We start from the raw sequence: 23,882 nt of genomic DNA on the forward strand, positions 1-23,882 counted from the left end.
AAGCCCCCGTGCCAAGCCTGAAGGGCCATGTGATGTTTTGCCATCACTTTGCACTCGTCCGCGTCGTCGTTAACATTTTCTTTTTCAAAAAAAAATCTCCTCATCTGACACTATAACGGGTCTATGTTAATCCGTGTTAATTATTTCCATCTTTATAATTTGATAAGTGGTAAATTTACATTTTATAAAATCATTAACAAATAGAGGGTGTACATTGAATTTAAATGGAACTTAAAATTATCATCATATTTTTTCCGTGTTTTTTAATTCCGACACAGACTTTGGCTGTTACTCAAACATTTCTCCTGAAGTCACTTCACTCCGGGAACCAGCTCACAATCAGCTGGTAGGGACCTCCAGCCGAACCCGGCGAAAGAGCTGAAAGTGGGTCAGTTTGAGAGCTAATATTTAAAGAAATGTGTTAAAGTGAAGACACATAGGCTTTTTTGAATCAAGCCTTGTGCGAAGAAGAGTACATCAAGGAGGTAAGGCATCGATTTTGACTCGAAAATTTCTTCTGCGCCGCGAATAAAATTTACCCACAAGAACACTAAATATGTCCACCGTGCAATGCTTTCTATGACGCCTTCTGTTTATCATAAATGTTTGTCATATATATTATTATATATAACTGTTTCTGAATGCTTTCTATAACGCCTTCTGTTTATCATAAATGTTTGTCACTTATATTATTATATATAACTGCATCTGTAAGTTGCATACCGATGTTTTGCCAAGTGGTTTTCTTGTCCATATACAAATTTATGAGTGTTCAATTTTTGCACGGGAGAAAGAACTAAAAACTGTAGTGATGTAGTTGTAATTATATACAGTAATACTTTTCATTCTTTAACACAATGGTGAACATATATTTACTTTAATGTGTGTTTTTTTTCTTTACATGTTTTAAAGTCTTTTAATAACCTAAAACATGGTTAAGAATTGACCTTAAAGTAAAACATGTTAAAACACTTTCATGAAACAGATAAACAAAATACTACGTAAACAAATATTGTGTCAAAACAAGGGGGGATTTTGAAATCTCTAAAACGTGCTACATAATTTGCTGGGCTCAAGCAACTTAAGAAAAACGGAGAAGTGATTTCTATTTCAGAGAGACACCAGGGAGAAGTGAATATGTAGGGGCATCATTCACTAAGGTTTTCTTTTAGTTATGCATTATGTGATGTTATATAGGAGAGTTCACCACTCTCTTTAGTGATGTCATTTTCACTAATTTGCATATCATTAAGTGTCAAATTGGTTGGCAAATAAACAGCTAAATAAACAATTGACAATTTCTTGAATAGAATCCCAATTTTCAAAACTTCATAACTTTTATTTTATATCCAACTTTGGTTCAGTAAAATGTTTCATTTAAGTAAAATAATTCATTATTTATATGGGAATTTATAACTCTTTTACTTGAAAAATAAATTTTAAATGATATTTATATGTAAACTTCTATTTTCATATAAAATAATTTCTAAAATTTTATGCTCGTAAAGTGTAATTACTGAATATTTATTCAAAAATTACATGGATATGAAGAATTCTGTTGGCAGTATAAGGAACCAAAAGAATTTTTTAATTATCTTAAAAAAAAAAAAGTTATGATGATTTAAAGTTGATGCCCCATGCCACTCAATGGATTTTTTGCCAACCAAAACCAAATCACAGGTTAATGATGACATCATGAAGAACTCTCCTATACAAATGTACATGCACACAATCAGTACACATTTTTAAGTTGTAAATATTGTTTGCGACTTCTTGCACTCGTAATTTCAGTACTTTACATTTGCATATGATTTGCATAATTTATACATTTGTATTGCTACTGGCCAGTAACTGCAGATCGTAGCTTCATATGAGATCAAAATGTACGACCCGGTGAAATTATGCAATTTTCTATTGACAGTCTTTAACGACATTTATATTCAAAGTGACGAAATACTTTTTGTATGGAATTTTTTTTGTACACTTTTCAAATTTTAAGTGACGAAAACGATCCAAAAAATTTTCGACATTTTTGAAATCCTTTCGTAAATGATGAAAATGACAAGTGCTAGCTAAATCACTGATGTACCTCTTAAATATCATACACGTGTTCTTCCTTTTGTTTTTTGTTTTGTTTTTTGCTTGGGTGAAAACGGGAAATTTACATTGAGATGAAATGATTGGTTAGCATTGAGCAGTTTCTGATTCCAGCAGAAGTCACCTCTACCCCTTTCCAAATTTATTATAGCAAAATAAATATATGAATAAGCAAAGCAAGGCTTCTCACAAAGCATTTCTGATTCCAGCAGAAGTCACCTCTACCCCTTTCCAAATTTATTATAGCAAAATAAATATATGAATAAGCAAAGCAAGGCTTCTCACAAAGCATTTTGTATGACCTATTGATGTTGCATTTTTAGCAACACTGTGCTAGAAAATTTCAGGCAGAGACAAAATTATTCTGTTGGAATTTTCATTTTGTTCTGTTTTTTTTTTTTAGCTCACCAGGCCAAGCGAAAAACATGGCCACTGTTACTTAAAATAGACCATAGGCTGATGATATAGGTCAAATTGCAGAATTATGCAAATAACTCAAAAACAGTTGGGTCCTAAAATGGATTTTTGTTCAGAATTTTTGTATTTCCAACTTTGAAAATCTTCTCCTAAACTACTGAATGGATTGTAACCAAACTTGGCATGAATGTACCTTATGATATCCTTAACAATCTTTGTGGGGATTTTTGATCTGGCAAAATCATGGCCAATGTTACTAAAAATAGACCATAGGGGTCTAATTCAAGATTTTTGGAAATAACCGGTTAAGCTAAATTCTGACTGGTATAATTGATCTGCATGGTGAGACCAACCTATGCCAAAATTATCATAAAGATCTGTTGATAAATGTCAGAGTTATTGCCCTTGAAAAGTCAAAAATGACTATGAGAGATTTATTTTATAGTATGAAAATGATAATTAAGATGCTCTCTATTGATTAAATGTTTATTGTGACATAGTAAAGTAAGGTCAAGAGTCCAGCTTTAGAAAGTTAAAAAGACTATTTTTGACCAGGTGAGCGATTCAGGCTCTCTAGAGCCTCTAGGTTAACAGGGAATAGTTGACATTACTGAATGGAATCTGCAGACACTATAAAAAGTATTTAACTTAGATTTGTAGTCTTGTATTTTTAACTTTTTTAAATGATTATATTGTACTTTTCTTATTCTCTACAGGTGAGTTCGTGAGAAGCAAGAGACCCGTATGGTTGGTAGAAATATGCCTAGAAAGAAAACATGGAGGAAGTCTTTGGCATGGAAGAACTATCTCAATGGCAACAATTCTATTAACTTTAAAAGAAGTGTTCCAACTGGTAGAATTAAAGTAAGTATTTCTGAGAACATTTACTAAGTTTTTTTCACTGTTACAAAACTTTGATGCAAAAATGTAATAGCAATTAAAAATGGTATTATTCACCCTTTTTTACCTATATATAGTCTATAAAGCACATTCTTTCAAACAAAATCTGATGAATTGATCAACTGCCCTTACTAGATTTATTTGTAAAGGATAGGATTTTCAGATTATTTTCTATTTTTTTTATCTTTGTTTTCACAGTTAGTGATATACGATCACTTATTGCATCCCTACGTAAATACTAAGTAATTTTTTAATATTGTACTATATCAAATCTTGCTTATTAAGTATTTGACCTTACTACTCCAAATCCTGTACACTGGAATTGTAGTGACTTATTTTTTTAATGCTGGTATTTTGATAGTATTGTCATTCTTTGATAAGTCTAGCTTTCAATAACTGGGAGTGGTTTTTTTGCAGATATCTCAATTTATCTATATGGTGTATGTTGAGGTATTCTATGGAGAGACTTAGATGTATTATTGAGTGAAATTTATGGTGTGTGTGTTTGTTGTTTCAATTCATTTTTCTGAAGCAGTCAGTATAGTTTTGCTTTTTAACCTTTGACCTTAAAGACATTCTTCCGTGAAAATGCAAGTCACCTGATCACAATTCTGTTTGGCCAAATACTGATAACTTAGTTGTTTTCAAGAAAATTAAAATTGCATGCTATGTGTTATTTCCTGATTAATGTAAAAAGAACAAATTTTACTGTGTCAGCTGTCTTTATCTTTATTTTTAAAGACAGTACTTGTTTACATTACATTTATGACCTTATCAAATCAGTTGAAGCCCACCACAATGTCCACAGTCAGAAGATAGTGATCATTAACATGTCTTTGTTATTTTACTGTTTAGTTGGATTTTGAAGAATTGTCATCGTTCTGTTACCTTGGATTTTATTATTTTACTTGTCAGGCCTTTTAGAGGTTTCTTAAAGGTGTGCTTATGCTTGTTGAAGAACTTTTGGTGATCTCTGACAGTATTTACTATTTTGTATTCAGGCTACATGCTGGTGAATTTGTTACGTTTCACCATATCTGTCAGGTTACATGCTGGAGAATTTGTTATGTTTCACCATATCTGTCAGGTTACATGCTGGAGAATTTGTTATGTTTCAACATATCTGTCAGGTTACTTGCTGGTGAATTTGTTAAGTTTCACCATATCTGTCAGGTTACATGCTGTACGTTTCACCATATCTGTCAGGTTACATGCTGGTGAATTTGTTACATTTCACCATATCTGTCAGGTTACATGCTGGAGAATTTGTTATCTTTCACCATATCTGTCAGATTACATGCTAGTGAATTTGTTACGTTTCACCATATCTGTCAGGTTACATGCTGGTGAATTTGTTACGTTTCACCATATCTGTCCGGTTACATGCTGGTGAATTAGTTACGTTTCACCATATCTGTCAGGTTACATGCTGGTGAATTTGTTACGTTTCACCATATCTGTTATCTGTAAGAAACTTATATTCCATTGACATTTTATTGAGGGTTTTCCACAAGTTGAATTAAGGTTTTAAGTATATTGGACAATAAAATTTCAGATAGAGTTGTGTGATTTTTTCAAGTTAATATTTTGTACCAGGTATATTATACTAGAGAGGCAAATAGATTCACTGGGTAGATTTTATTCCTCCTTGTACTTGTATCAGTGTTTTTAGTAACACATGGTTTTGTTTTTTCATAGACACCCAATTCCTGCCTGTTTGAAGATCTCCAGAAAACAGAGAAACGCCTGCAGTACATACAAGCTAGAAATGAAAGGCAGCTTTTCTCTGATGATGGTAATAGAATACTTATTCATTGTGATAGAATATATTGTATACATGTTGAAAGTCCATACAAAAACTTTGTCACACTTTCATATTCTCAATTCATTTAAATTTTTGGTATTATGAAACTTTCAAGGAATTATTATTAAGTAATGCCATCTTTTATTTGTAATTGAATATTGGGTTTTCATTGACCTGTATTTAGTGATCATGCTGTCCGTTGTTTTATCCCTCCATCTGTCCATCACACGTTCTTTTGTAACAGTTTTCTCTGCAAAAGTGGGGGTATATATTGATATGGGTTTCCGTCTTTCCTTCCTTCCGATGATAAGGGGCACCCATCTCTTATCCATTACTCCTCCTACACCACTGAATGTAATTCAGTGAAACTTTCACAGAATCTTCATTACATGTTCCTGTTATGCACTGCACCTCCTATTTCAGATTTTGATCAGAATCAATTTGGGGGTTTCACATAGCAAAGAATGGACTTTGTCATTTGTTAATATGGGGACATTGGGGACCCATTTCATATCTGTTACTGCTCCTACACCACTGAATGAAACTATCACAGAGTCTTTATTATGTATACCCATGTGCACCTCATATTCTTGTCAATATGGAGGTCAGAAGGTGCATGTTTATATATTATGTTATCAAACGGGGGAGTGGGGGTTATCAAGTTAGTGAGCTATAGTTTTTCTAGTTTATTTGACCATATGGTTTTGATATAAAAAAAACAGTAACAGTTTTCTTTGCAACTACATGACATTTTCTCACAAGCTTTATACAAGGTGTGGGATTCATTAGCAGACTTGTGCAACAACAAATTCCTGTTTGTGGGCTTGCTTTATATTTATTTTGATCACATGGTTTGAACGTAAAATTTATCTGTTTTCTCTGTAGCTACATGACATTTTTGTATAAGTTTTATATAGATGTGCTATTATGTAGGATTCAATTTTAGACTTGATTGACAACATTTGTCCTACTTTAATTTATAATTTGACCACACACTGAAGTTAGGATGCTAGATTATTACTTAGTTGGCATTGGCACAGAGAATTTTTTGTTTGTAATATTATTATTATTAATTTAGAATTGAATATCAATATAATACAAATATTTATTCCATAGCACATGTGGTAACATCTCTCTATCCGTATGTTGAGTAAGATCTTATTTATTATAGCAATGAGATGTTGACAACTGATATGCTCAATGTATTTCTTTACAGAATCAACAGATAACCATCCAGAAAAATCAAAGATCAAAATTGCAGAATTAAAACAGGAAAAACAACAAATGAAAGAAGAGATTGCTCTTTTAAAGCTGAAAATTGATCTTCTGTTAGGCATGGTGAGTATTTCTTGCACTAATATACTAGTATTGGTGTTTGTAACCTTCTATAAGTCATGGTGAGTATATCTTATAAAAGTATATTGTTGTCAGTAAATGAAAGATATTTATTTTCTTTTAGGCATGCTGAGTGAATCATTTATATGGACATTGGTGTCAATAATTATTCTTGAGTAAGGCATGCTGAGTTTATCTTACACGAGTGTTTTAGTGTCATGTACAGTTTATTTTATAACTAGATAATTTAAAGGACATTAGACTTTTGACATTCCAAATTATATAACCTTTCTATTTCCAAATACTGACTGTACTTCTCATGTGGTCATTGGTTTTCTTTATTCATTTTCTCTCTTGTTTATTGTGGATTCATAAAAAATGAGAAATTGTATTGGTCAATTATCATATATCACTTGAATTAGATGTGCAATATTGTATTAGAATGCTATTTATTTGTCTTGTACAATAATGAAAATTCAAGTTAACAATTTTAAGACTAGCCATAATGAGTGTGGCAAATGTATTAAAGCTTGAAGTGATTTTAGTGTCAAGTTATCTTTCTCTTGGTACGTGTATTAGGTTCTTTTTTTCAGCTAGCTGAGGCTACAGCTGTTACTACTCTTCAGAATGATGAGCTGAAGCAACTGAGGGCACAGATAGCTGACTCGTGAGAGCTGGAAATGATAATTGAAGATCTGATCTTTGGGTTGCTCCCCTTGATGATACAGCTTTTGGTTTCATCATAAATTTGTTGGTTGATGTTTTGTTGATAAGTAATGTGTATAAATACTTATTGTTAAGAACTTGAATGTTACATGTTGAAGAAAGTTGTTATTGGTTTTTTTAATGTATAAACAATATAAAGATGTTTTCAAATTTGTCATTTTTATTTGATTTACTGTAATACGTGCTGGCACACATTCTTTTAATTTTTTTAAAGATAAAGGTAGATATACAATAATTGTGTGACTATTTGTCAGCCTCAAAAACAATTCTTAAATGTAAACTTGTCCAAATGTTAATTTCAACAAATCTGCAATCTTATAGTAGTGAAAAACTGTGTATTATATGTAATTAAGGTTTCTGAAGCTTCTGTTCTTTATCCATGTATTGCCTGTATCATAATGGTAAATGAAAGATTTTACCTTCAAAACAATAACTTCTCATAGGCATTCTCAGCTTTACTTTCACAAAATCTGCCATTATTTTTTTTTCTAAGGCAGCATCATATAATTTGTTGACAGGGATGTAACTTGTACAAGTTTTTCTTCTCTCAGGAAGTAAACTTACAGCTGACTTTTACTTCTTTCCATAAAATAACCACCAACTCATCAACTTAATTTCAAATAAGTAGTTAATCCAATTGATTATAGTGATAATAAGTGTCAGAGTAGAAAATTTTAGTGTACTGAATTACTGATGAGTATCAGTGGCGAACCCAGAGAATCACCGGGGGACCACAAAATAATCCTTGATAAACACATTTTAATGGATGCTTTTACACACAAAAATATGCTATCTCCATAAATTTTGCAAATTGGGCCTGCCCTCCTTGTATCTGCATCTGACTATTTTAAAAATTGATAATCTCTTCTCATGATTCATTTGTAGTAAAGTTCAGCTTTTCAAAAGAGTTTGTTTTAAAGTTGATGAGTTGGGATTGGAAGGTCATAGTAATTTGGCTGTAAAAAGCAGAGAATCTCATACAAAGTGCTCAGTTGAATATGTTTCCCAAAGGAGTTGAGCAATTACCGGTGCTCACATTTTTGTTGTAATTCATTTTATTATCAGAATGTGATTATTGTATATATGAGAAGTGAACATGATAAAACATCAGGATTAAGTTATTTCACATTTCTTTTTAATGTTTGGAAAGGAAAAAAAAGAACAATTATTAGGCTTGGTGCTAGCTTAACAACAAAAAATATCATTATCATAATGGTGTTTAATTAGGGTGAAATATTTTGTTTTCTTTTTGCATTCAATTATTGCATCCAAAATGATCTCATTTGTTGACCACACGTGTATGCTATCTTGTATGGTTCACAGGTAATCAATGTGTTGATAAGAGTAATCAGAGTAGACATTATAGTTGATGTTAATGTCTAATTAATAATTTCTCTGGTTAGGTTGATCTTATTGTATTGTCCATAATTTTGTGATAGAGATGTAGAGAAACTTTTGTCCCTTCAGTTGCGTCATAGTTGAAAATTTACTGTCCCCATCTCAAATACCTTTGAATACATTAGTATGATTCATGTATGTAAATATTGTTGACAATTTTACACCTACATGTAATAAGCTTAAAGGGTTAATTGACAAGTTATATCTCCTGTCAGAAGTATTTATGTCAGTATTAGTTAAAATACGAATCATGCAGAGGTACATTCATCTAATTTCTAGTTTGTAGATTCCTTGGAGTATGAACATTCACTATATTCACTACAATATATGTATTGCTGCCACTGTATGCAAAAACTTTTTTATTTTTTAATCATATGAATATCAGGACAAATATTATTTCCATGAACAGTGAAAGGAGGTTTCTTTATAATTATCATGAATTGTGTTTTTTTTTCATTTTCAGTACTATGTTATTATGATAACCCTATTAATATTCTGCATGGTCCATACATTGACTGATACATGTCAAGCTTTGCATTTTTAACTGAATTATTGATGGATAAGAAGAAAGTAGTATAAATGTTTGAAGCATCAAATTGAAAGAGTTATCTACAGATACATGTATTTGAGGGATTCTGGTATTGTAGCATGTATATCATTCTCAGGTTAATTTATTGCTATTTACACTCAGAATCTTTGTTGATTTGCCCAAGTTAACAGTTGTGTATGCAGATATTTGTTGAAAATACCACTGGACTAGGTAAATAGGGCATTTGTAGGTAATTATTTGTTTTTTTAAACAATCAGTATATTTATATTGTAACTGATTGTATATATTTAAGATTTTTGTTTCAAGTGTCCTCCATGTCATTTCTTAATTGTAATGTATCTTATTCTGTTTTCATTCTGCATTCAAAGCAAAATAAAAGTGTATGCAGATAAATTAGAATTCAGATAAATCACAAAGTGAAAGTAACATATTGATGATAACCTTATTTCACCTTCAAATTTATAAGCATTTCAATGTGTGCATTATATATAATCACAGAATTAGTAATATTGATACAATGAAGTAAATCAGTTATCTTACAAGAACAGAAGAGGTATTGTGGGTGCTATCAATGTCATTTCAAGGAAACCAGTCTAGACCAAACCAACTCTCCAGGATTGAAGGAGTGTTCAGTGTGTTTGCACAGGCTCATAATAAAATTAGGATGGATATGAAAGGACTTCAGATATTGTCCAGTAAGTCCCATTTAGGACTGATGTGAAAGGACTTCAGATATTGTCCAGTTTAGGCTGGTTTCACTTGAATACTTTAAAGAAATGTTTCTAACTTGAATTAATGTTGATTCAAATATTAGTACTAATTCTAATAGACACTTTTTGTATGTACTGGTTACTATTCATCTTTATTTTTTTGTGTGAAATTCTCTTGTAATATCTAGTATTTATTAAATTATCACTTTTTGTAGAGTGTGTACTAAAATGTTGTGTACAAGTAATAAGTACACTACTAAGACGTAAATATACAATTTTGAAATCGGATGAAAATTAATTGAACTATGGCAAAGAGCTAAATATTAACATAGTATTGATTGTTACCAATACTAATTCTTTCAATAAGTTTTGTTTGAATTTTTAGTTATGTAAATTTGTTACTATCTTAAATACAAATATTTGTTGTAATATCCAAAGAAAATAAATAATGAAACTTTTTTTTTATTACCTTTGTACATTCTTTTCTTTGGGCAAAACAAATGTAGACGTATGTCCACCTGCCCCATTTATAATCTGAGACACTGATACCATTAATGGAACTTAACAGAATTGTCTTGAATGGAGATTTCTTACGTAGTTTACGTCAGTCTACCCAAATCAGACAAGTCTGTTAACACCATGAAGACATTCTATGGTTGTGAATTCAACTTGTAGAGTGCTTACCATAAATATTTGAAGAAAAAAAAAACATTTTATAGATCAACTCTCATTAATAATTCTATAAATTTGGACTATATTCCAAATCTAGGGTGCATTTGCTCACAGATTTTCTTGTTTATAACACCAAGTATATGTGCTAAAGATGTGAAATTTGTACTCATTATATGGGACCCTTTAATAACTTTGCAAACAAAATTTCAAGTGGCTGTAATCTGTAGTTCCTTCAAAGTGCAATGAAAATATTTGTTTTGTTGGACAGACAGACAGACAGACAGGAGGCACTAAGAGTATGTAGAGTAAAAAATGAAATCAAACAGCCTGACAGAACTTTACTTTAGTGGACAGGAGACTATTCATTTTAAACAAATCTCATATTGATTAAAAAAAAATGGAGACAAAAAGGTCAATAATTTAATCATAAAGATCGGCAATGTCAAAACAAAATATCACAGCATTTCATTTGTGAGGGCAGGTCTTCTTTGTGTGGCCTGAAATTTAAATGATAGTTTGTTAATATTTACATATAAAGTTACACACAGGATATCAGTTATAAAGATTGAATTTTTGGAAAATTACACTACATAAAATATTACTCTATAGACAAAAGGTGATATAAGATAACATTCTTATCTTCAAAACCAGAACACTTATAAAATGAATACATTACCTTCAACCCCACAAATGCCACATTTTCTTGCTCTCTTAGCACCAGGGTGGGTAGAAGTGCTTGCCTGTTTCTTCCCTCCTACCCCTCCACTGCTTCGTCCTCCCCAACTACCACTTCCACCTAATGATAGTTTTTACTATATAAAACTCCACCCTTACAGATATATAATTATATGAAATAAGTATTATTACATGTAATGATCTCTTAAATACACAATCATTTGATTTTCAGGGGGCCTTGGATTTTTATGTTGGTGAGAATTTTTTTACTCTTATAATTAATACAACAAAAAGAAATTTTATGTGGAAAATGATTTTTGTTGCCAGAAGCAGTTCGTGGGCAAAAATATTATTTCTTGAAAAACAAAATGGTCTGTGCCTAAGCATCACATACATACATTATTTCATAAACTGAAAATGAGTATATAGTTCTCAACTTTTTACAGTAAAATTTTCAAACAAGATTGATAATTTAGGCATATTTGTTACAATATGTCCCGAGTACTCTTCTTATATTTTATAAAATGATTTTCAATCTAAACAGTCAAGTCACAAAATACATATATCTAATGAACACTATACACTTCCTGTCAATCCATATGGATATATACTACTTGCCTATGATTATTACAAGACAATAAGGGTGTATTTGATTATCCTAATTGTAGTTTCCTGTTCAAAATAGTTTACTATTCCATCAAACCAAATTTTAACTTTTTAACAACCTGAATTTTCATCAGCCCACTGGAAGAAATTGCAGCCCTCTCCTCGAGGTTTTGAGCACCCATAGAATTGTCTTCCTTTATTAGTTCCTTCCTTCTGAACTGTCAAACTGTAACCCAATAGTATGAAACGTTAACTTACATGTCAACCCTACATAAATGTTAACACAAAAATACCTATAAAACAGAATTGAACATAGTACATTAAGTAATACAAGGTAAGTGAGTACAGTGTATTAATAGGACTCTTAGTTACATATAAAAAAAAAAAATAGGTTACCTCCCTCGCCAAATTAGTTTTATCCCAGAGACCTTGACTTTTAATCTACTGACAAAAATAACATTCTTCAGAAAAATAAGGTATTAAAAGTGCGACATGTATTGTTTACATACAAGAATACAAACCTTACAAATACAAATGATTTTACAATAATTTCAGAAAAATAATCGCAATGTCAGCATATTATTACCCTGACCTCAAATCTAAGGAAATTGCCAGTAAAGTTACAGACCTCTGATAACTTCCTTTGGCCAGCAATACCACATTAACAAGAAGGAACATCCATGTCATTTCTGTGGCTTTGATACCTACCTCTTGCCTGGAATACCACACTGACAAGAAGGAACATCTCCGTCATTTGTTGGATAGCCTCTCTTTGATTGAGATGATTGGAAACCAGAATCATTCCCTCTGAAATAGAGATGGTAAACTTGAATTGTCTTCCATAACATAAATAAATGATTTCCATAGATACATCACGAGAAAGACAAACCTGTTTGTTTTTACATGTACAATTAGTTACTGAATATCTGGATATAAATTTAGTGAGGTTACACATGCCTTTGGGTTTTACAGTATGAATAATAATGAGATAAAAAATAGATGTAATTATATTGACATATTTTTACCAATCTAAATCATCTCAATACAAAATCTTTTCCATACAAAAATTAAATTGACATATACCTGCTATAATTACTGTTTCTTTCTCCACCATAACTGTTACCACCCACCTCATCAGCCCAGAGAAAAAAATTACACTTCGAGTTGGAACACTTATAAAACTGTCGTCCTGAAAGGAAGTACAAAGAATTCACTGAACATATAAATCTCAAATTTAAAATGTGACCATACACTAAACATATACAAAAATAAAGAAATTGAGAGAGAAACAGGCATACAATAAAACTTTTCTCAAACATGACAACAAACAGACCCTGAAATAAATCTTAACATCAGAGTCCAATAGGTTAGATTGCTATCTATCCTATGAACATAAGCAGCATAGCACATCTTTAGTTAACTTAATTCTTAATGTTAAGGGGAGAATATACCAAGATCAAGGCTCTGGAAATGATAAGGACAGAAAAAAAGTTGAAAATATTTTGTCCTAATTCATTATTGTCCTTTTGGTCAAATAGTATAAATTATTTCTGTCTAAATATCTTGTCTGAAAAATCCAATCATTTATCAGAAGTGCTTGTTTCACAGGAGTTGAACAATATTGGATGTACAGTCACCTGTAACTCCGTAAGTAATCTGTCCATGGGGACATATGACATTTATGCAGATTTTATAAATTTATATTCTTTCACTTGCACTGATTTTATTAATTAACATTAGCACTGATTGACTGATAAACAAGTTATTGCATGTAAATATAACAAAAACCTGAACTAAACAGTTGATTATACACCAAGTATAGGAGAAATGAACTGAGTATGTACAAACATTCCACAAGAACAGATTTGTAACCTGTATTTTGTTTTAATACAATGATTTTAACGGATTTAGGGTCCAGGGGCGGATCCAGGATTTTAGATTAGGGGGGAGGTGCAGTTAAAATTTCACAGAGCAGCGGGAGGCGAAAATGATTTTAAGGTTAAATTTTGAAATATTCTTCTGAAGTGGGTGCTATGTAGATATCTTTTGTGGTAAAATTAGCGAGAAATTAAAGTTGCAACCTAAAACCACCTAAATCTGCCTGTGACAACCAATGCTTTGCAAATTTTAGGGGGCACATGCCCGCCATGACTCCGCCTGAATCTGCCCCTGGGGTCCTCTGATTTTTTATTGCTTTAAAAAAGAAATTTAAGTGTTATGTTCAGAGATTTAGTGGATGTAAATTGAGAGTTTATATAATCAAGCTTATACATGTTTATTTATTCAAGAATGATCAAAAGATTAATGAACAAAACCACTATTTATCAGGTGGCACAGTAAAAACTTTTTTTATTGTTACAATTGATTTTTCTATATGCAAGTAACCAGCTGATTTTTTACATCAGTATGTGTACCTAAACTGCATAAAAATGAAAAATGTGCTTGATCATTTTTTTCCTCTCAAGTTCAATAAAAAGTGTGCACAATCTGCAGGGATAATAAATTATTACCTGTTCAAACCTAAAGATTGACAAATGATAAAAAAATATCTGATAAAATTTATGAAGCCTTGATCTAAACTACAAGCAAGATAATAACAGGAAAGCACATCTAAAGTACCATTATGCTAAACCTGATGATTTTAAATGTTGAAGTTAACAACAAACCTGTGTTGGGACCTTCTTTCCTGACTGTCAATAGCACTCCATCCTCTCCGCAATTACATACAACAGAATCCTCTGATTGTACTCCACCACTGGTACCCCTACTAAATGGTTGAACAGGTAAAAGTGGCACACGAGAGTTACTTTCCATACTACCAGTTCCTCTGCTATATCTCATGTTCTCATTCTGATCAGCTCTATTTAATGTTGATGGACTACCAAATCCTTTAGATTGTCTTGAATTGTTAAGTCTGTTCTGATTATTAGAATATGACTCATTTGTTCTTTGATTAGGGTGAGGCCTTTGAAAAATCTGGGTGTGAAATGTAGAACTCTGAGTTGAGTAGGATCTGGTCTGCCCAGAACTACCATAGCCACTGTCTGATAAAGAGTTATTCAATGATGTGTTTGTATTAGTTCTCTGTGTGGAGCGCCTCTGACCTACAACACAACTAGATATTAAACATTCAACTGAAGATAAAAACACATCAGTTACATCAAGTCTTTAGACAAAAGATCTATCAATGATTAATGTAGAACAAATTAAATGAGAAAACATGGCTATACCTATAAAAAAAGGTAAGTACATGTATAGGTATATGTTAAAATACTGATACCTGATAAGTTGAGTGCTTCATTCAAAGTTTCATCACATCCACCAATACACCCAGTGTACCTTCAAACAAAGAACACAGTTCTGTAGAATGGTACTTCATTTAAAGTCACAACATTTAAATACTGCTCTGTTTCAGTTAGAAATATTCAAAATTACTGCATTGTCACAGTGTCATAAAATTTACCACAGAAAAGACCCAAACATCAATAAAGCATTAAAAGTACAACAATATATGGAACCCATCTAAAAATAGGATAATTAATAGGAAAGAGTGAATAACCAAAATATAATCATGAGTTTTAAAAATTTTCTAGTGTTCTTCATATGAGTTATCATATTTTAGCTATTCACCATTACCAATTAATTGTCTTTGTTATATAGATTTTCTCAATAATTTTTTTACTACTTTCTATATTAAATTGGCAGTTTGATATTCATGTTGTTATGTTTTGGCTGGAGAAAATCTGAGAATGAAATTTATCGAATTTATTTCAAAATATGAATTATCAAAATTCATTACACAGGGAACAATTGATAAACCACTGTTATCCAAATGATGATTGTAATAAACTTACTCAATAGGCACCATTGGGGGGACTGATCCTCTTTTGAATTTGAATTTAATATGTTTAACTTCATCTGGTAAGCACTGGAAAACAGCAGACCATAAGGTGAGTATGTTTCATAATGTTCTGACTTGATTAAAATATTCAATTTTTTTGTGGATTCTCAAATCTAAAACAAAAGAGACCAAAAGCATTACAAGACTTCTGATACAAGAATCTGCACTCTTAAATTCCCATTCAATCTTTATTTTTGTGAAATTAAAAAAAACTAACAAAAGAGTACCTTATTTTTAAAGACCTACTATAACAGTTATTTCTATGTGAACCAACTGACTACATACTGTTTGACAGACAGAATCTTCCACTGTAGCCTCTAAAACATAATCAGGTAACCATATGGCATTCTTACAGGTTGGATAACCCATACATCCTATGTAGTACCTATAATAATTCACACATCTTTAACTATTCCATATCATCTTTATAAATACATAATTATCAACAAAAAAGGACAATGTGGAGAATTAAATATGACATTTTTCACTTCCTGGTCTCACAATAGTAATAAACCACAGTGGTGTTCTCAGATTAATGACTGGGCTACAAAATTGTTTCTTTGTCCAAATCTTGAATTAAAACATTATCAATACAGTTTAAATATAACAGGAAAAAAATCACAAAATTGCAATAACATTTGAAAATTAAAAAAATCACAGCAAGAAATAATTTCTGAATTAACAATAAATTAAGGTTTTTCTAACAAATTTAAAAAAAAATATTTGTTAATTATGATTCCCTTCAGTTTGTAAACTTTAAGAGGGAATCTGCCAGTTGATCAATATTTTAGTTTTACTTAACCCTTTGCCTTCTCTCTTTGACTTCAGTGTCATATCTTGACCACAATTAGGACATTTCTTCACTGGTACAGAAGCCATTACATTCAATACTACAGAATAGAAGATAAAACACTGGAGTGTCGCCATCTCAATAATGTGTCAATACTACAGAATAGAAGATAAAACACTTGAGTGTTGCCATCTCAATAATGTGTCAATACTACAGAATAGAAGATAAAACACTGGAGTGCTGCCATCTCAATAATGTGTCAATACTACAGAATAGAAGATAAAACACTTGAATGTCGCCATCTCAATAATGTGTCAATACTACAGAATAGAAGATAAAACACTGGAGTGTCGCCATCTCAATAATGTGTCAATACTACAGAATAGAAGATAAAACACCGGAGTGTTGCCATCTCAATAATGTGTCAATACTACAGAATAGAAGATAAAACACCGGAGTGTTGCCATCTCAATAATGTGTCAATACTACAGAATAGAAGATAAAACACCGGAGTGTTGCCATCTCAATAACGTGTCAATACTACAGAATAGAAGATAAAACACCGGAGTGTTGCCATCTCAATAACGTGTCAATACTACAGAATAGAAGATAAAACACCGGAGTGTTGCCATCTCAATAATGTGAACCAACTTAATTTTTGTCATCAATTTGATTTTGCTACCTCTTATTTTCATGACTTACAGTCTAAAGTATTCTGGAGGGACAATAATAAGTTGGTCAACAGATAAATTACATAATTAATTCATGACTTACTGTCTAAAGTATTCTGGAGGGACAACAATAAGTTGGTCAAAAGATAAATTACATAATTAATTCATGACTTACAGTCTAAAGTATTCTGGAGGGACAACAATAAGTTGGTCAACAGATAAATTACATAATTAAATGTATTTTAAAGTAAACACATGTAGTGTGTTAACTTATAAAGGAGTCACGATCATGATGACTTAGATGTTTTTAGTAACTTAACCTTCTTCAATAGGAAGATTTTGTGCTTCTCCGAGATACTGTGATAATGCACCATCTAACTTGATTGCCTTGAAATATACAAAAAATACATATATTCTCTATTTGATAGAGTGAAAAAAAACTTTCATTATTTTGACTATCAATACTATGCTATACCTTTAGATTTAGTAATACTATTGACAAATATTTTTAAAATTACTGAAAAATATTTTCTAAATAGTTTGATTATATATGTAGAAAACGTATTGCAACTATTCTATTCCAGAATGAAGAAACACAAATTAATTCCAACTATCAAGTACAAACCTAAGCATTTGTCAAATAGAATGTCTGTATACTGAAAACATTGACAAAAATTTCCCTGTACTACTTTACAGAATAGCCTGTATATCTATACATGCAACAGCATTAATGCAATGCTGTCAATCCTTGTTGTTGACCCTTTAACAGCCTGTATATCTATACACACACCAGTATTAACGAAATGCTCTCAATCCTTGTTGTTGACCCTTTAATAACCGGTACATCTATACATGTACCAGTATTAATGAAATGCTCTCAATCCTTGTTGCTGACCCTTTAATAACCATATATCTATACATGTACCAGTATTAATGAAATGCTCTCAATCCTTGTTGCTGACCCTTTAATATCCTGTATATCTATACACACACCAGTATTAACGAAATGCTCTCAATCCTTGTTGTTGACCCTTTAATAACCGGTACATCTATACATGTACCAGTATTAATGAAATGCTGTCAATCCTTGATGTTGACCATTTAATAGCTTTTTAACTCACCTGTCGACATGCTTCCATAAACACCTCCTTATATTTAGCAACTTGTTGGTGTAACACAGCTAGAAACAAAGAGAATAACAATATTCAGTTGTATACATGTGACTACAAGAAAAGAGCATTCAAGATAATTCAATACGTCATTCAAAGAATGAAATTAAACTGGAAGTTAACAAAGAAAAAGTCTTTACAAAGCAACTTGCATAATATATTGCATTTGTTATTTTGAACTTATAAACCATGAACTTATTATAAATCATTCACTGGTTTTTATATTCGTTAATACCATAAAGGTTCCATCAATTCAATAACATTTACCTTCTTTTTGTTTCTTTCCTTCACATATTCTAAAAAAAAACGAAAACATCTTTATAAAACCCAATAAAACAAGAATCTGTCACGCATCACTGACACCCCCATCCCAATAGTACAGCCAATGTACCCACAAACAAAAATCTGTTGCACATCACTGACACCCCATCCCAATAGTACATCCAATGTAACCACAAACAGAAATCTGTTGCACATCACTGACAACCCACCCAATAGTACATCCAATGTACACACAAACAGTAATCTGTTGCACATCACTGACACATCCATCCCAATAGTACATCCAATGTAACCACAAACAGGAATCTGTCACCCATCACTGACACCCCCATCCCAATAGTATATCCAATGTAACCACAAACAAAAATCTGTTGCCCATCACTGACACATCCATCCCAATAGTACATCCAATGTAACCACAAACAGGAATCTGTCACCCATCACTGACACCCCAATCCCAATAGTACATCCAATGTAAACACTAACAGAAATCTGTTGCCCATCACTGACACCCCCATCCCAATAGTACATCCAATGTAACCACAAACAGAAATCTGGTGCCCATCACTGACACATCCATCCCAATAGTACATCCAATGTAACCACAAACAGGAATCTGTTGCCCATCACTGACACCCCCATCCCAATAGTACATCCAATGTAACCACAAACAGGAATCTGTTGCCCATCACTGACACCCCCATCCCAATAGTACATCCAATGTAACCACAAACAAAAATCTGTTGCCCATCACTGACACATCCATCCCAATAGTACATCCAATGTAACCACAAACAGGAATCTGTCACCCATCACTGACACCCCAATCCCAATAGTACATCCAATGTAAACACTAACAGAAATCTGTTGCCCATCACTGACACCCCCATCCCAATAGTACATCCAATGTAACCACAAACAGAAATCTGGTGCCCATCACTGACACATCCATCCCAATAGTACATCCAATGTAACCACAAACAGGAATCTGTTGCCCATCACTGACACCCCCATCCCAATAGTACATCCAATGTAACCACAAACAGGAATCTGTTGCCCATCACTGACACCCCCATCCCAATAGTACATCCAATGTAACCACAAACAAAAATCTGTTGCCCATCACTGACACATCCATCCCAATAGTACATCCAATGTAACCACAAACAGGAATCTGTCACCCATCACTGACACCCCAATCCCAATAGTACATCCAATGTAAACACTAACAGAAATCTGTTGCCCATCACTGACACCCCCATCCCAATAGTACATCCAATGTAACCACAAACAGAAATCTGGTGCCCATCACTGACACATCCATCCCAATAGTACATCCAATGTAACCACAAACAGGAATCTGTTGCCCATCACTGACACCCCCATCCCAATAGTACATCCAATGTAACCACAAACAGGAATCTGTTGCCCATCACTGACACCCCATCCCAATAGTACATCCAATGTAACCACAAACAAAAATCTGTTGCCCATCACTGACACATCCATCCCAATATTACATCCAATGTAACCACAAACAAAAATCTGTTGCCCATCACTGACACCTCCATCCCAATAGTACATCCAATGTACACACAAACAGAAATCTGTTGCACATTACTGACACCCCCATCCCAATTGCACATCCAATGTAACCACAAACAGAAAAATATAAGTACAGTCGTACCTCATTAAGTTGCAGATATGTTAGAGTTATCCGAGGTTCAAGTAATCCGAGGTCAACGATAATCCAGAAATACTAGTAGTTTGGTCAGTGATTTACATCAATAATTGTTCTTGTACATGCGCTTTTCACTACACGTGCAATTTTAAATTCATCAAATACACAAATCAAGCCATAAAGAGTGTCATCAAATAAATTTTAAAAGCCATGCTAATCGTTGTTAAAACATACCTCGATCATGGTTTGTAATAAAGCAATCAGTTTTCCGACTAATTAGTTGACTTCAAGACATCAGGGTTAATTAACCTCAAAGTCCTATCCAGGGGACTGATTGATTACCTCAAGTTTTCCAAGGTTTCAATTCATCCGAGTTCCAGTCATCCGAGGTAAACTTGCATTGGAGTAAGGAGAGTTTTGCTGTGACTTCGTAATTAGTTTGAGTTATCTGAGATTTCGATAATCCGAGTTCGACACATCAAGGTTCAACTGTATATTCACCTCTACTTCTGCCCTCATATAAAAAATCTATGTTTTTAGGTCAGCCTCTAGTACTGTCCTCATATTTAAAATTCTATTTTTTTTCCTATATATGTCCCAATATAAAGGTTCCTTTTTAGGTCAGCTTCTAGTAATGTCCTTATATTTAAAATTCTATTTTTTTGCTATATATGTCCCAATATAAAGGTACCTTTTTAGGTCTGCCTCTAATTCAGCCCTCAGGTTAGGTTTTGACATTTGGTAGCCCATAGAATCATACCCTGAAAACAAAGGAGATCAAATCTGTGTTGATTTATAAATCTACCTAAACAGCTGTTTGGAATGTATTATTTCCTGAATAATATTTCCACACTTACACAGACTAAACACAAGTCTGCTTACCACTCATATGTCACATTACCATACAACATGCTTAATAGCTTTCACACTGATTTCAGAGGTTTTTAATACAGCTTCCATTCTCTACATTTTATAACAAGATTTATCAGTTAATATGATTGAATTAATTAACAAGAACTGTAAAAAATTCAATATACTATGTACAAATGTATTTAATTACAATAGGAACTTTAAAGTATTTTAAAATTCAAATAGTTTAAGCAGATCTTACCCTCTACCAATCCCATGCCAAGTTCTCCAGGAACAAATTTACCATCAGGTTTTACACCAACATACATTCTGCTCTTAATAGTTTCTATATGATCTGCATGAGTTGCATCAGTTCCTTTAAATATAAATCATTTTACTTGAATTAATGATACAATGTCAATTTAATATAATATCATTAAAGTGATTCTAATACAAGCATTGAAATGTATTATGAAAGTCTCAGTTTACAATGAATGCTTAGAAATTCTTTGCCTTTTTCAACTTTTGATAAGAAAAAAGTCAATGTCATATTTATCTCACTTAATTTCGGTGTTCTTGCATTTAAAAAAATTCTGCTTTTCATGGATAGGTTTAGCATCAATAATAACTTTCCAACAACAGATGACAAATGTAACTTTATCTGGACTGTTTTCACTTAGGTTACAGGTAATGGTAATATTTTACTGCCCTGAATCTGTAATGTAAATCAAATGACCACATTACCAATTCCATGTTTATCCATTAAGGCTATTAAATCTGCTTCTGTCAACAATGAAGGAGGACTGGTCTCACTGGCTATCATCTACAAAACATTAAAGGAGTGGCTCAGTAACTATTAAAACAAGTTGTTGGCATTTCCATAGAGATAAAGGCCCTTTTGACAGGATATTTAAAGAAACAATATAAGGACATCGTACACTTAGGGGAGTTTTGGTCCCTACTAGTCTTATTTATTTAGTCAAATGTAGTTAAAAACTTAAGTTTTAGTTAAAATTACTAATTTTGGATAAAAGAAAATTGATCATTCTTCAAACTCCCTATGCCTGTACCAAAATCGACCAACCAAATCTTCATTAATAATATGATCAAATAAACAAAAGTGTTTTAAAATATCAAAATCTTCCTCAACCTTTCTATTACATACAATGCACTAATATGATCTATTGAAAACTGTACTGATATGACCTGTGGAAGCCTGTATTGATATGATCTATTGAAACCTGTACTGATATGATCTATTGAAATCTATACTGATATGACCTGTGGAAGCCTGTATTGATATGATCTATAGAAACCTGTATTGATATGATCTATTGAAACCTGTACTGATATGATCTATTGAAATCTATACTGATATGACCTGTGGAAGCCTGTATTGATATGATCTATAGAAACCTGTATTGATATGATCTATTGAAACCTGTACTGATATGATCTATTGAAATCTGTACTGATATGACCTGTGGAAGCCTATATTGATATGATCTATTGAAACCTGTACTGATATGATCTATGAAAGCGCAAAACCTACACTGAAAATGCACAGTAAAGCTCTACCTCTTTTTCAATGCCACAAGAACAATCCTTCAAAAATAAAGCTGAACTAATAGAAATTTCAATTGCTGTAATACATTTGACCATACAGTCAAGTTACTGTGTATATTGATATGATGTATTTAATGTCCATATAAAAATGGCAATGAAAAATAAGTCGGACATGGATTTACAAAGCCAATAAACAAAAAGGAAATTGAAAGTAAACACATGGTAAAAAAAGCTGAAAAAAAATCATATTTGAAAAGCAATCACTTTTTTTCCAATCAAACTGATCAAGATGTACACATTTTGAAAAAAAAAAAATGCAAAATACCAACTCTATTTAACTTTGTGGAAGATTAATCAAGGGAACCAAGGTTATAGTGGTAAACAAAAGAATGCAATCAAGGGACAAAGACCAGACATGGAAAACAGACATACACAACAAATAAGCAACTCGGACTCCACTAAAAACTGGGAGCATGGACCAGGTGCACCGGTAGGGTAAGCGTCCTATGCTTCTCTAGAAACACCCGCTGAGTTGCTCATAAAAAGTCAAGTCCAGGGTAGACAAACGAGGAAAGGAAAACAATGACCCATTGAATAAATCAGTTTTCATGGTGCAGATGGATACACCATAACGATCCACGAGTTTATGATGACGACCATAAAACTTCTGTAGTGATGACTTTAATCTTGTAGCAACATAACCCTGTTCCAGCAGGCTATTTGTTCTAGCGCGATACAAAGAGTCTGCATAGTTTCGACAAGCACTGGCATAACGTACGAGTTGTGATATGAGCACTCCATATGCAGGTGCTGAAGGGATGTTGCCACAGATGATTTACACAAAGAATGTGCCATTTGATTGAAAATTGGTCAAAATAAATTACTGCACTTTTCTATTATTTCAGCTGACATTTTGAGAAGAAGTTGTCATCAAAACAGTACTTGACAACAAAGTACTTTAATCAATAAATGGCAACAAATGCTCGGTAACAACAAAATATACTTTATTCAAAAGTTCTAGAATGAAGATACACACTTCGTGGAATTTACCAGCACTTTTCATCTCCAAGATGTATTCTATAA

The 23,882-nt window shown here is 32.4% G+C and overlaps 2 protein-coding genes across 3 annotated transcripts in view; one reads left to right on the forward strand and one right to left on the reverse strand.

Annotated features, from left to right (window-relative positions):
- Window positions 1-318: 318 nt before the first annotated feature.
- Window positions 319-10,395, forward strand: LOC148618426 (uncharacterized). The gene is made up of 5 exons (XM_088577338.1): window positions 319-485; window positions 3,231-3,378; window positions 5,113-5,209; window positions 6,435-6,556; window positions 7,147-10,395. The coding sequence occupies exons 2-5, from the start codon at window positions 3,259-3,261 to the stop codon at window positions 7,222-7,224; spliced, it is 417 nt and encodes a 138-aa protein (XP_088433464.1). The 5' UTR covers window positions 319-485; window positions 3,231-3,258; the 3' UTR covers window positions 7,225-10,395.
- Window positions 10,396-11,015: 620 nt separating this feature from the next.
- LOC148618427 (DNA topoisomerase 3-alpha-like) overlaps window positions 11,016-23,882 on the reverse strand; it is a 32,830-nt gene continuing 19,963 nt past the window's right edge. The window contains exons 16-31 of one of the 2 annotated variants that reach the window (XM_088577331.1): window positions 21,978-22,056; window positions 21,496-21,609; window positions 21,076-21,145; window positions 18,689-18,717; window positions 18,374-18,432; window positions 17,573-17,639; window positions 16,594-16,681; window positions 16,077-16,176; window positions 15,745-15,818; window positions 15,171-15,229; window positions 14,557-14,934; window positions 12,974-13,079; window positions 12,599-12,697; window positions 12,010-12,116; window positions 11,286-11,405; window positions 11,016-11,106 (exon numbers count right to left, since the gene is read on the reverse strand). In XM_088577331.1, coding sequence (XP_088433457.1) covers window positions 11,075-11,106; window positions 11,286-11,405; window positions 12,010-12,116; window positions 12,599-12,697; window positions 12,974-13,079; window positions 14,557-14,934; window positions 15,171-15,229; window positions 15,745-15,818; window positions 16,077-16,176; window positions 16,594-16,681; window positions 17,573-17,639; window positions 18,374-18,432; window positions 18,689-18,717; window positions 21,076-21,145; window positions 21,496-21,609; window positions 21,978-22,056 — 1,581 coding nt within the window. In that variant the 3' untranslated portion in view covers window positions 11,016-11,074. Of the gene's footprint in view, window positions 11,107-11,285; window positions 11,406-12,009; window positions 12,117-12,598; window positions 12,698-12,973; window positions 13,080-14,556; window positions 14,995-15,170; window positions 15,230-15,744; window positions 15,819-16,076; window positions 16,177-16,593; window positions 16,682-17,572; window positions 17,640-18,373; window positions 18,433-18,688; window positions 18,718-21,075; window positions 21,146-21,495; window positions 21,610-21,977; window positions 22,057-23,882 lie in introns of both variants that reach the window. The other variant, XM_088577330.1, reaches the window with a different exon arrangement.

Source organism: Perna viridis, chromosome 4, assembly GCF_037379345.1.
Source record: "Perna viridis isolate PV_CMFRI_1.1 ecotype Kerala chromosome 4, ASM3737934v1, whole genome shotgun sequence".
Lineage (NCBI taxonomy): Eukaryota > Metazoa > Mollusca > Bivalvia > Mytilida > Mytilidae > Perna > Perna viridis.

Excerpts from the sequence above, each read along its gene's own strand:
- LOC148618426 (XM_088577338.1), top strand. The coding sequence starts at position 3,259 with ATGGTTGGTAGAAATATGCCTAGAAAGAAAACATGGAGGAAGTCTTTG. Across the intron at positions 5,210-6,434 it reads GCAGCTTTTCTCTGATGATG|AATCAACAGATAACCATCCA; the intron begins GTAATAGAATAC and ends ATTTCTTTACAG. Across the intron at positions 6,557-7,146 it reads TTGATCTTCTGTTAGGCATG|CTAGCTGAGGCTACAGCTGT; the intron begins GTGAGTATTTCT and ends TCTTTTTTTCAG.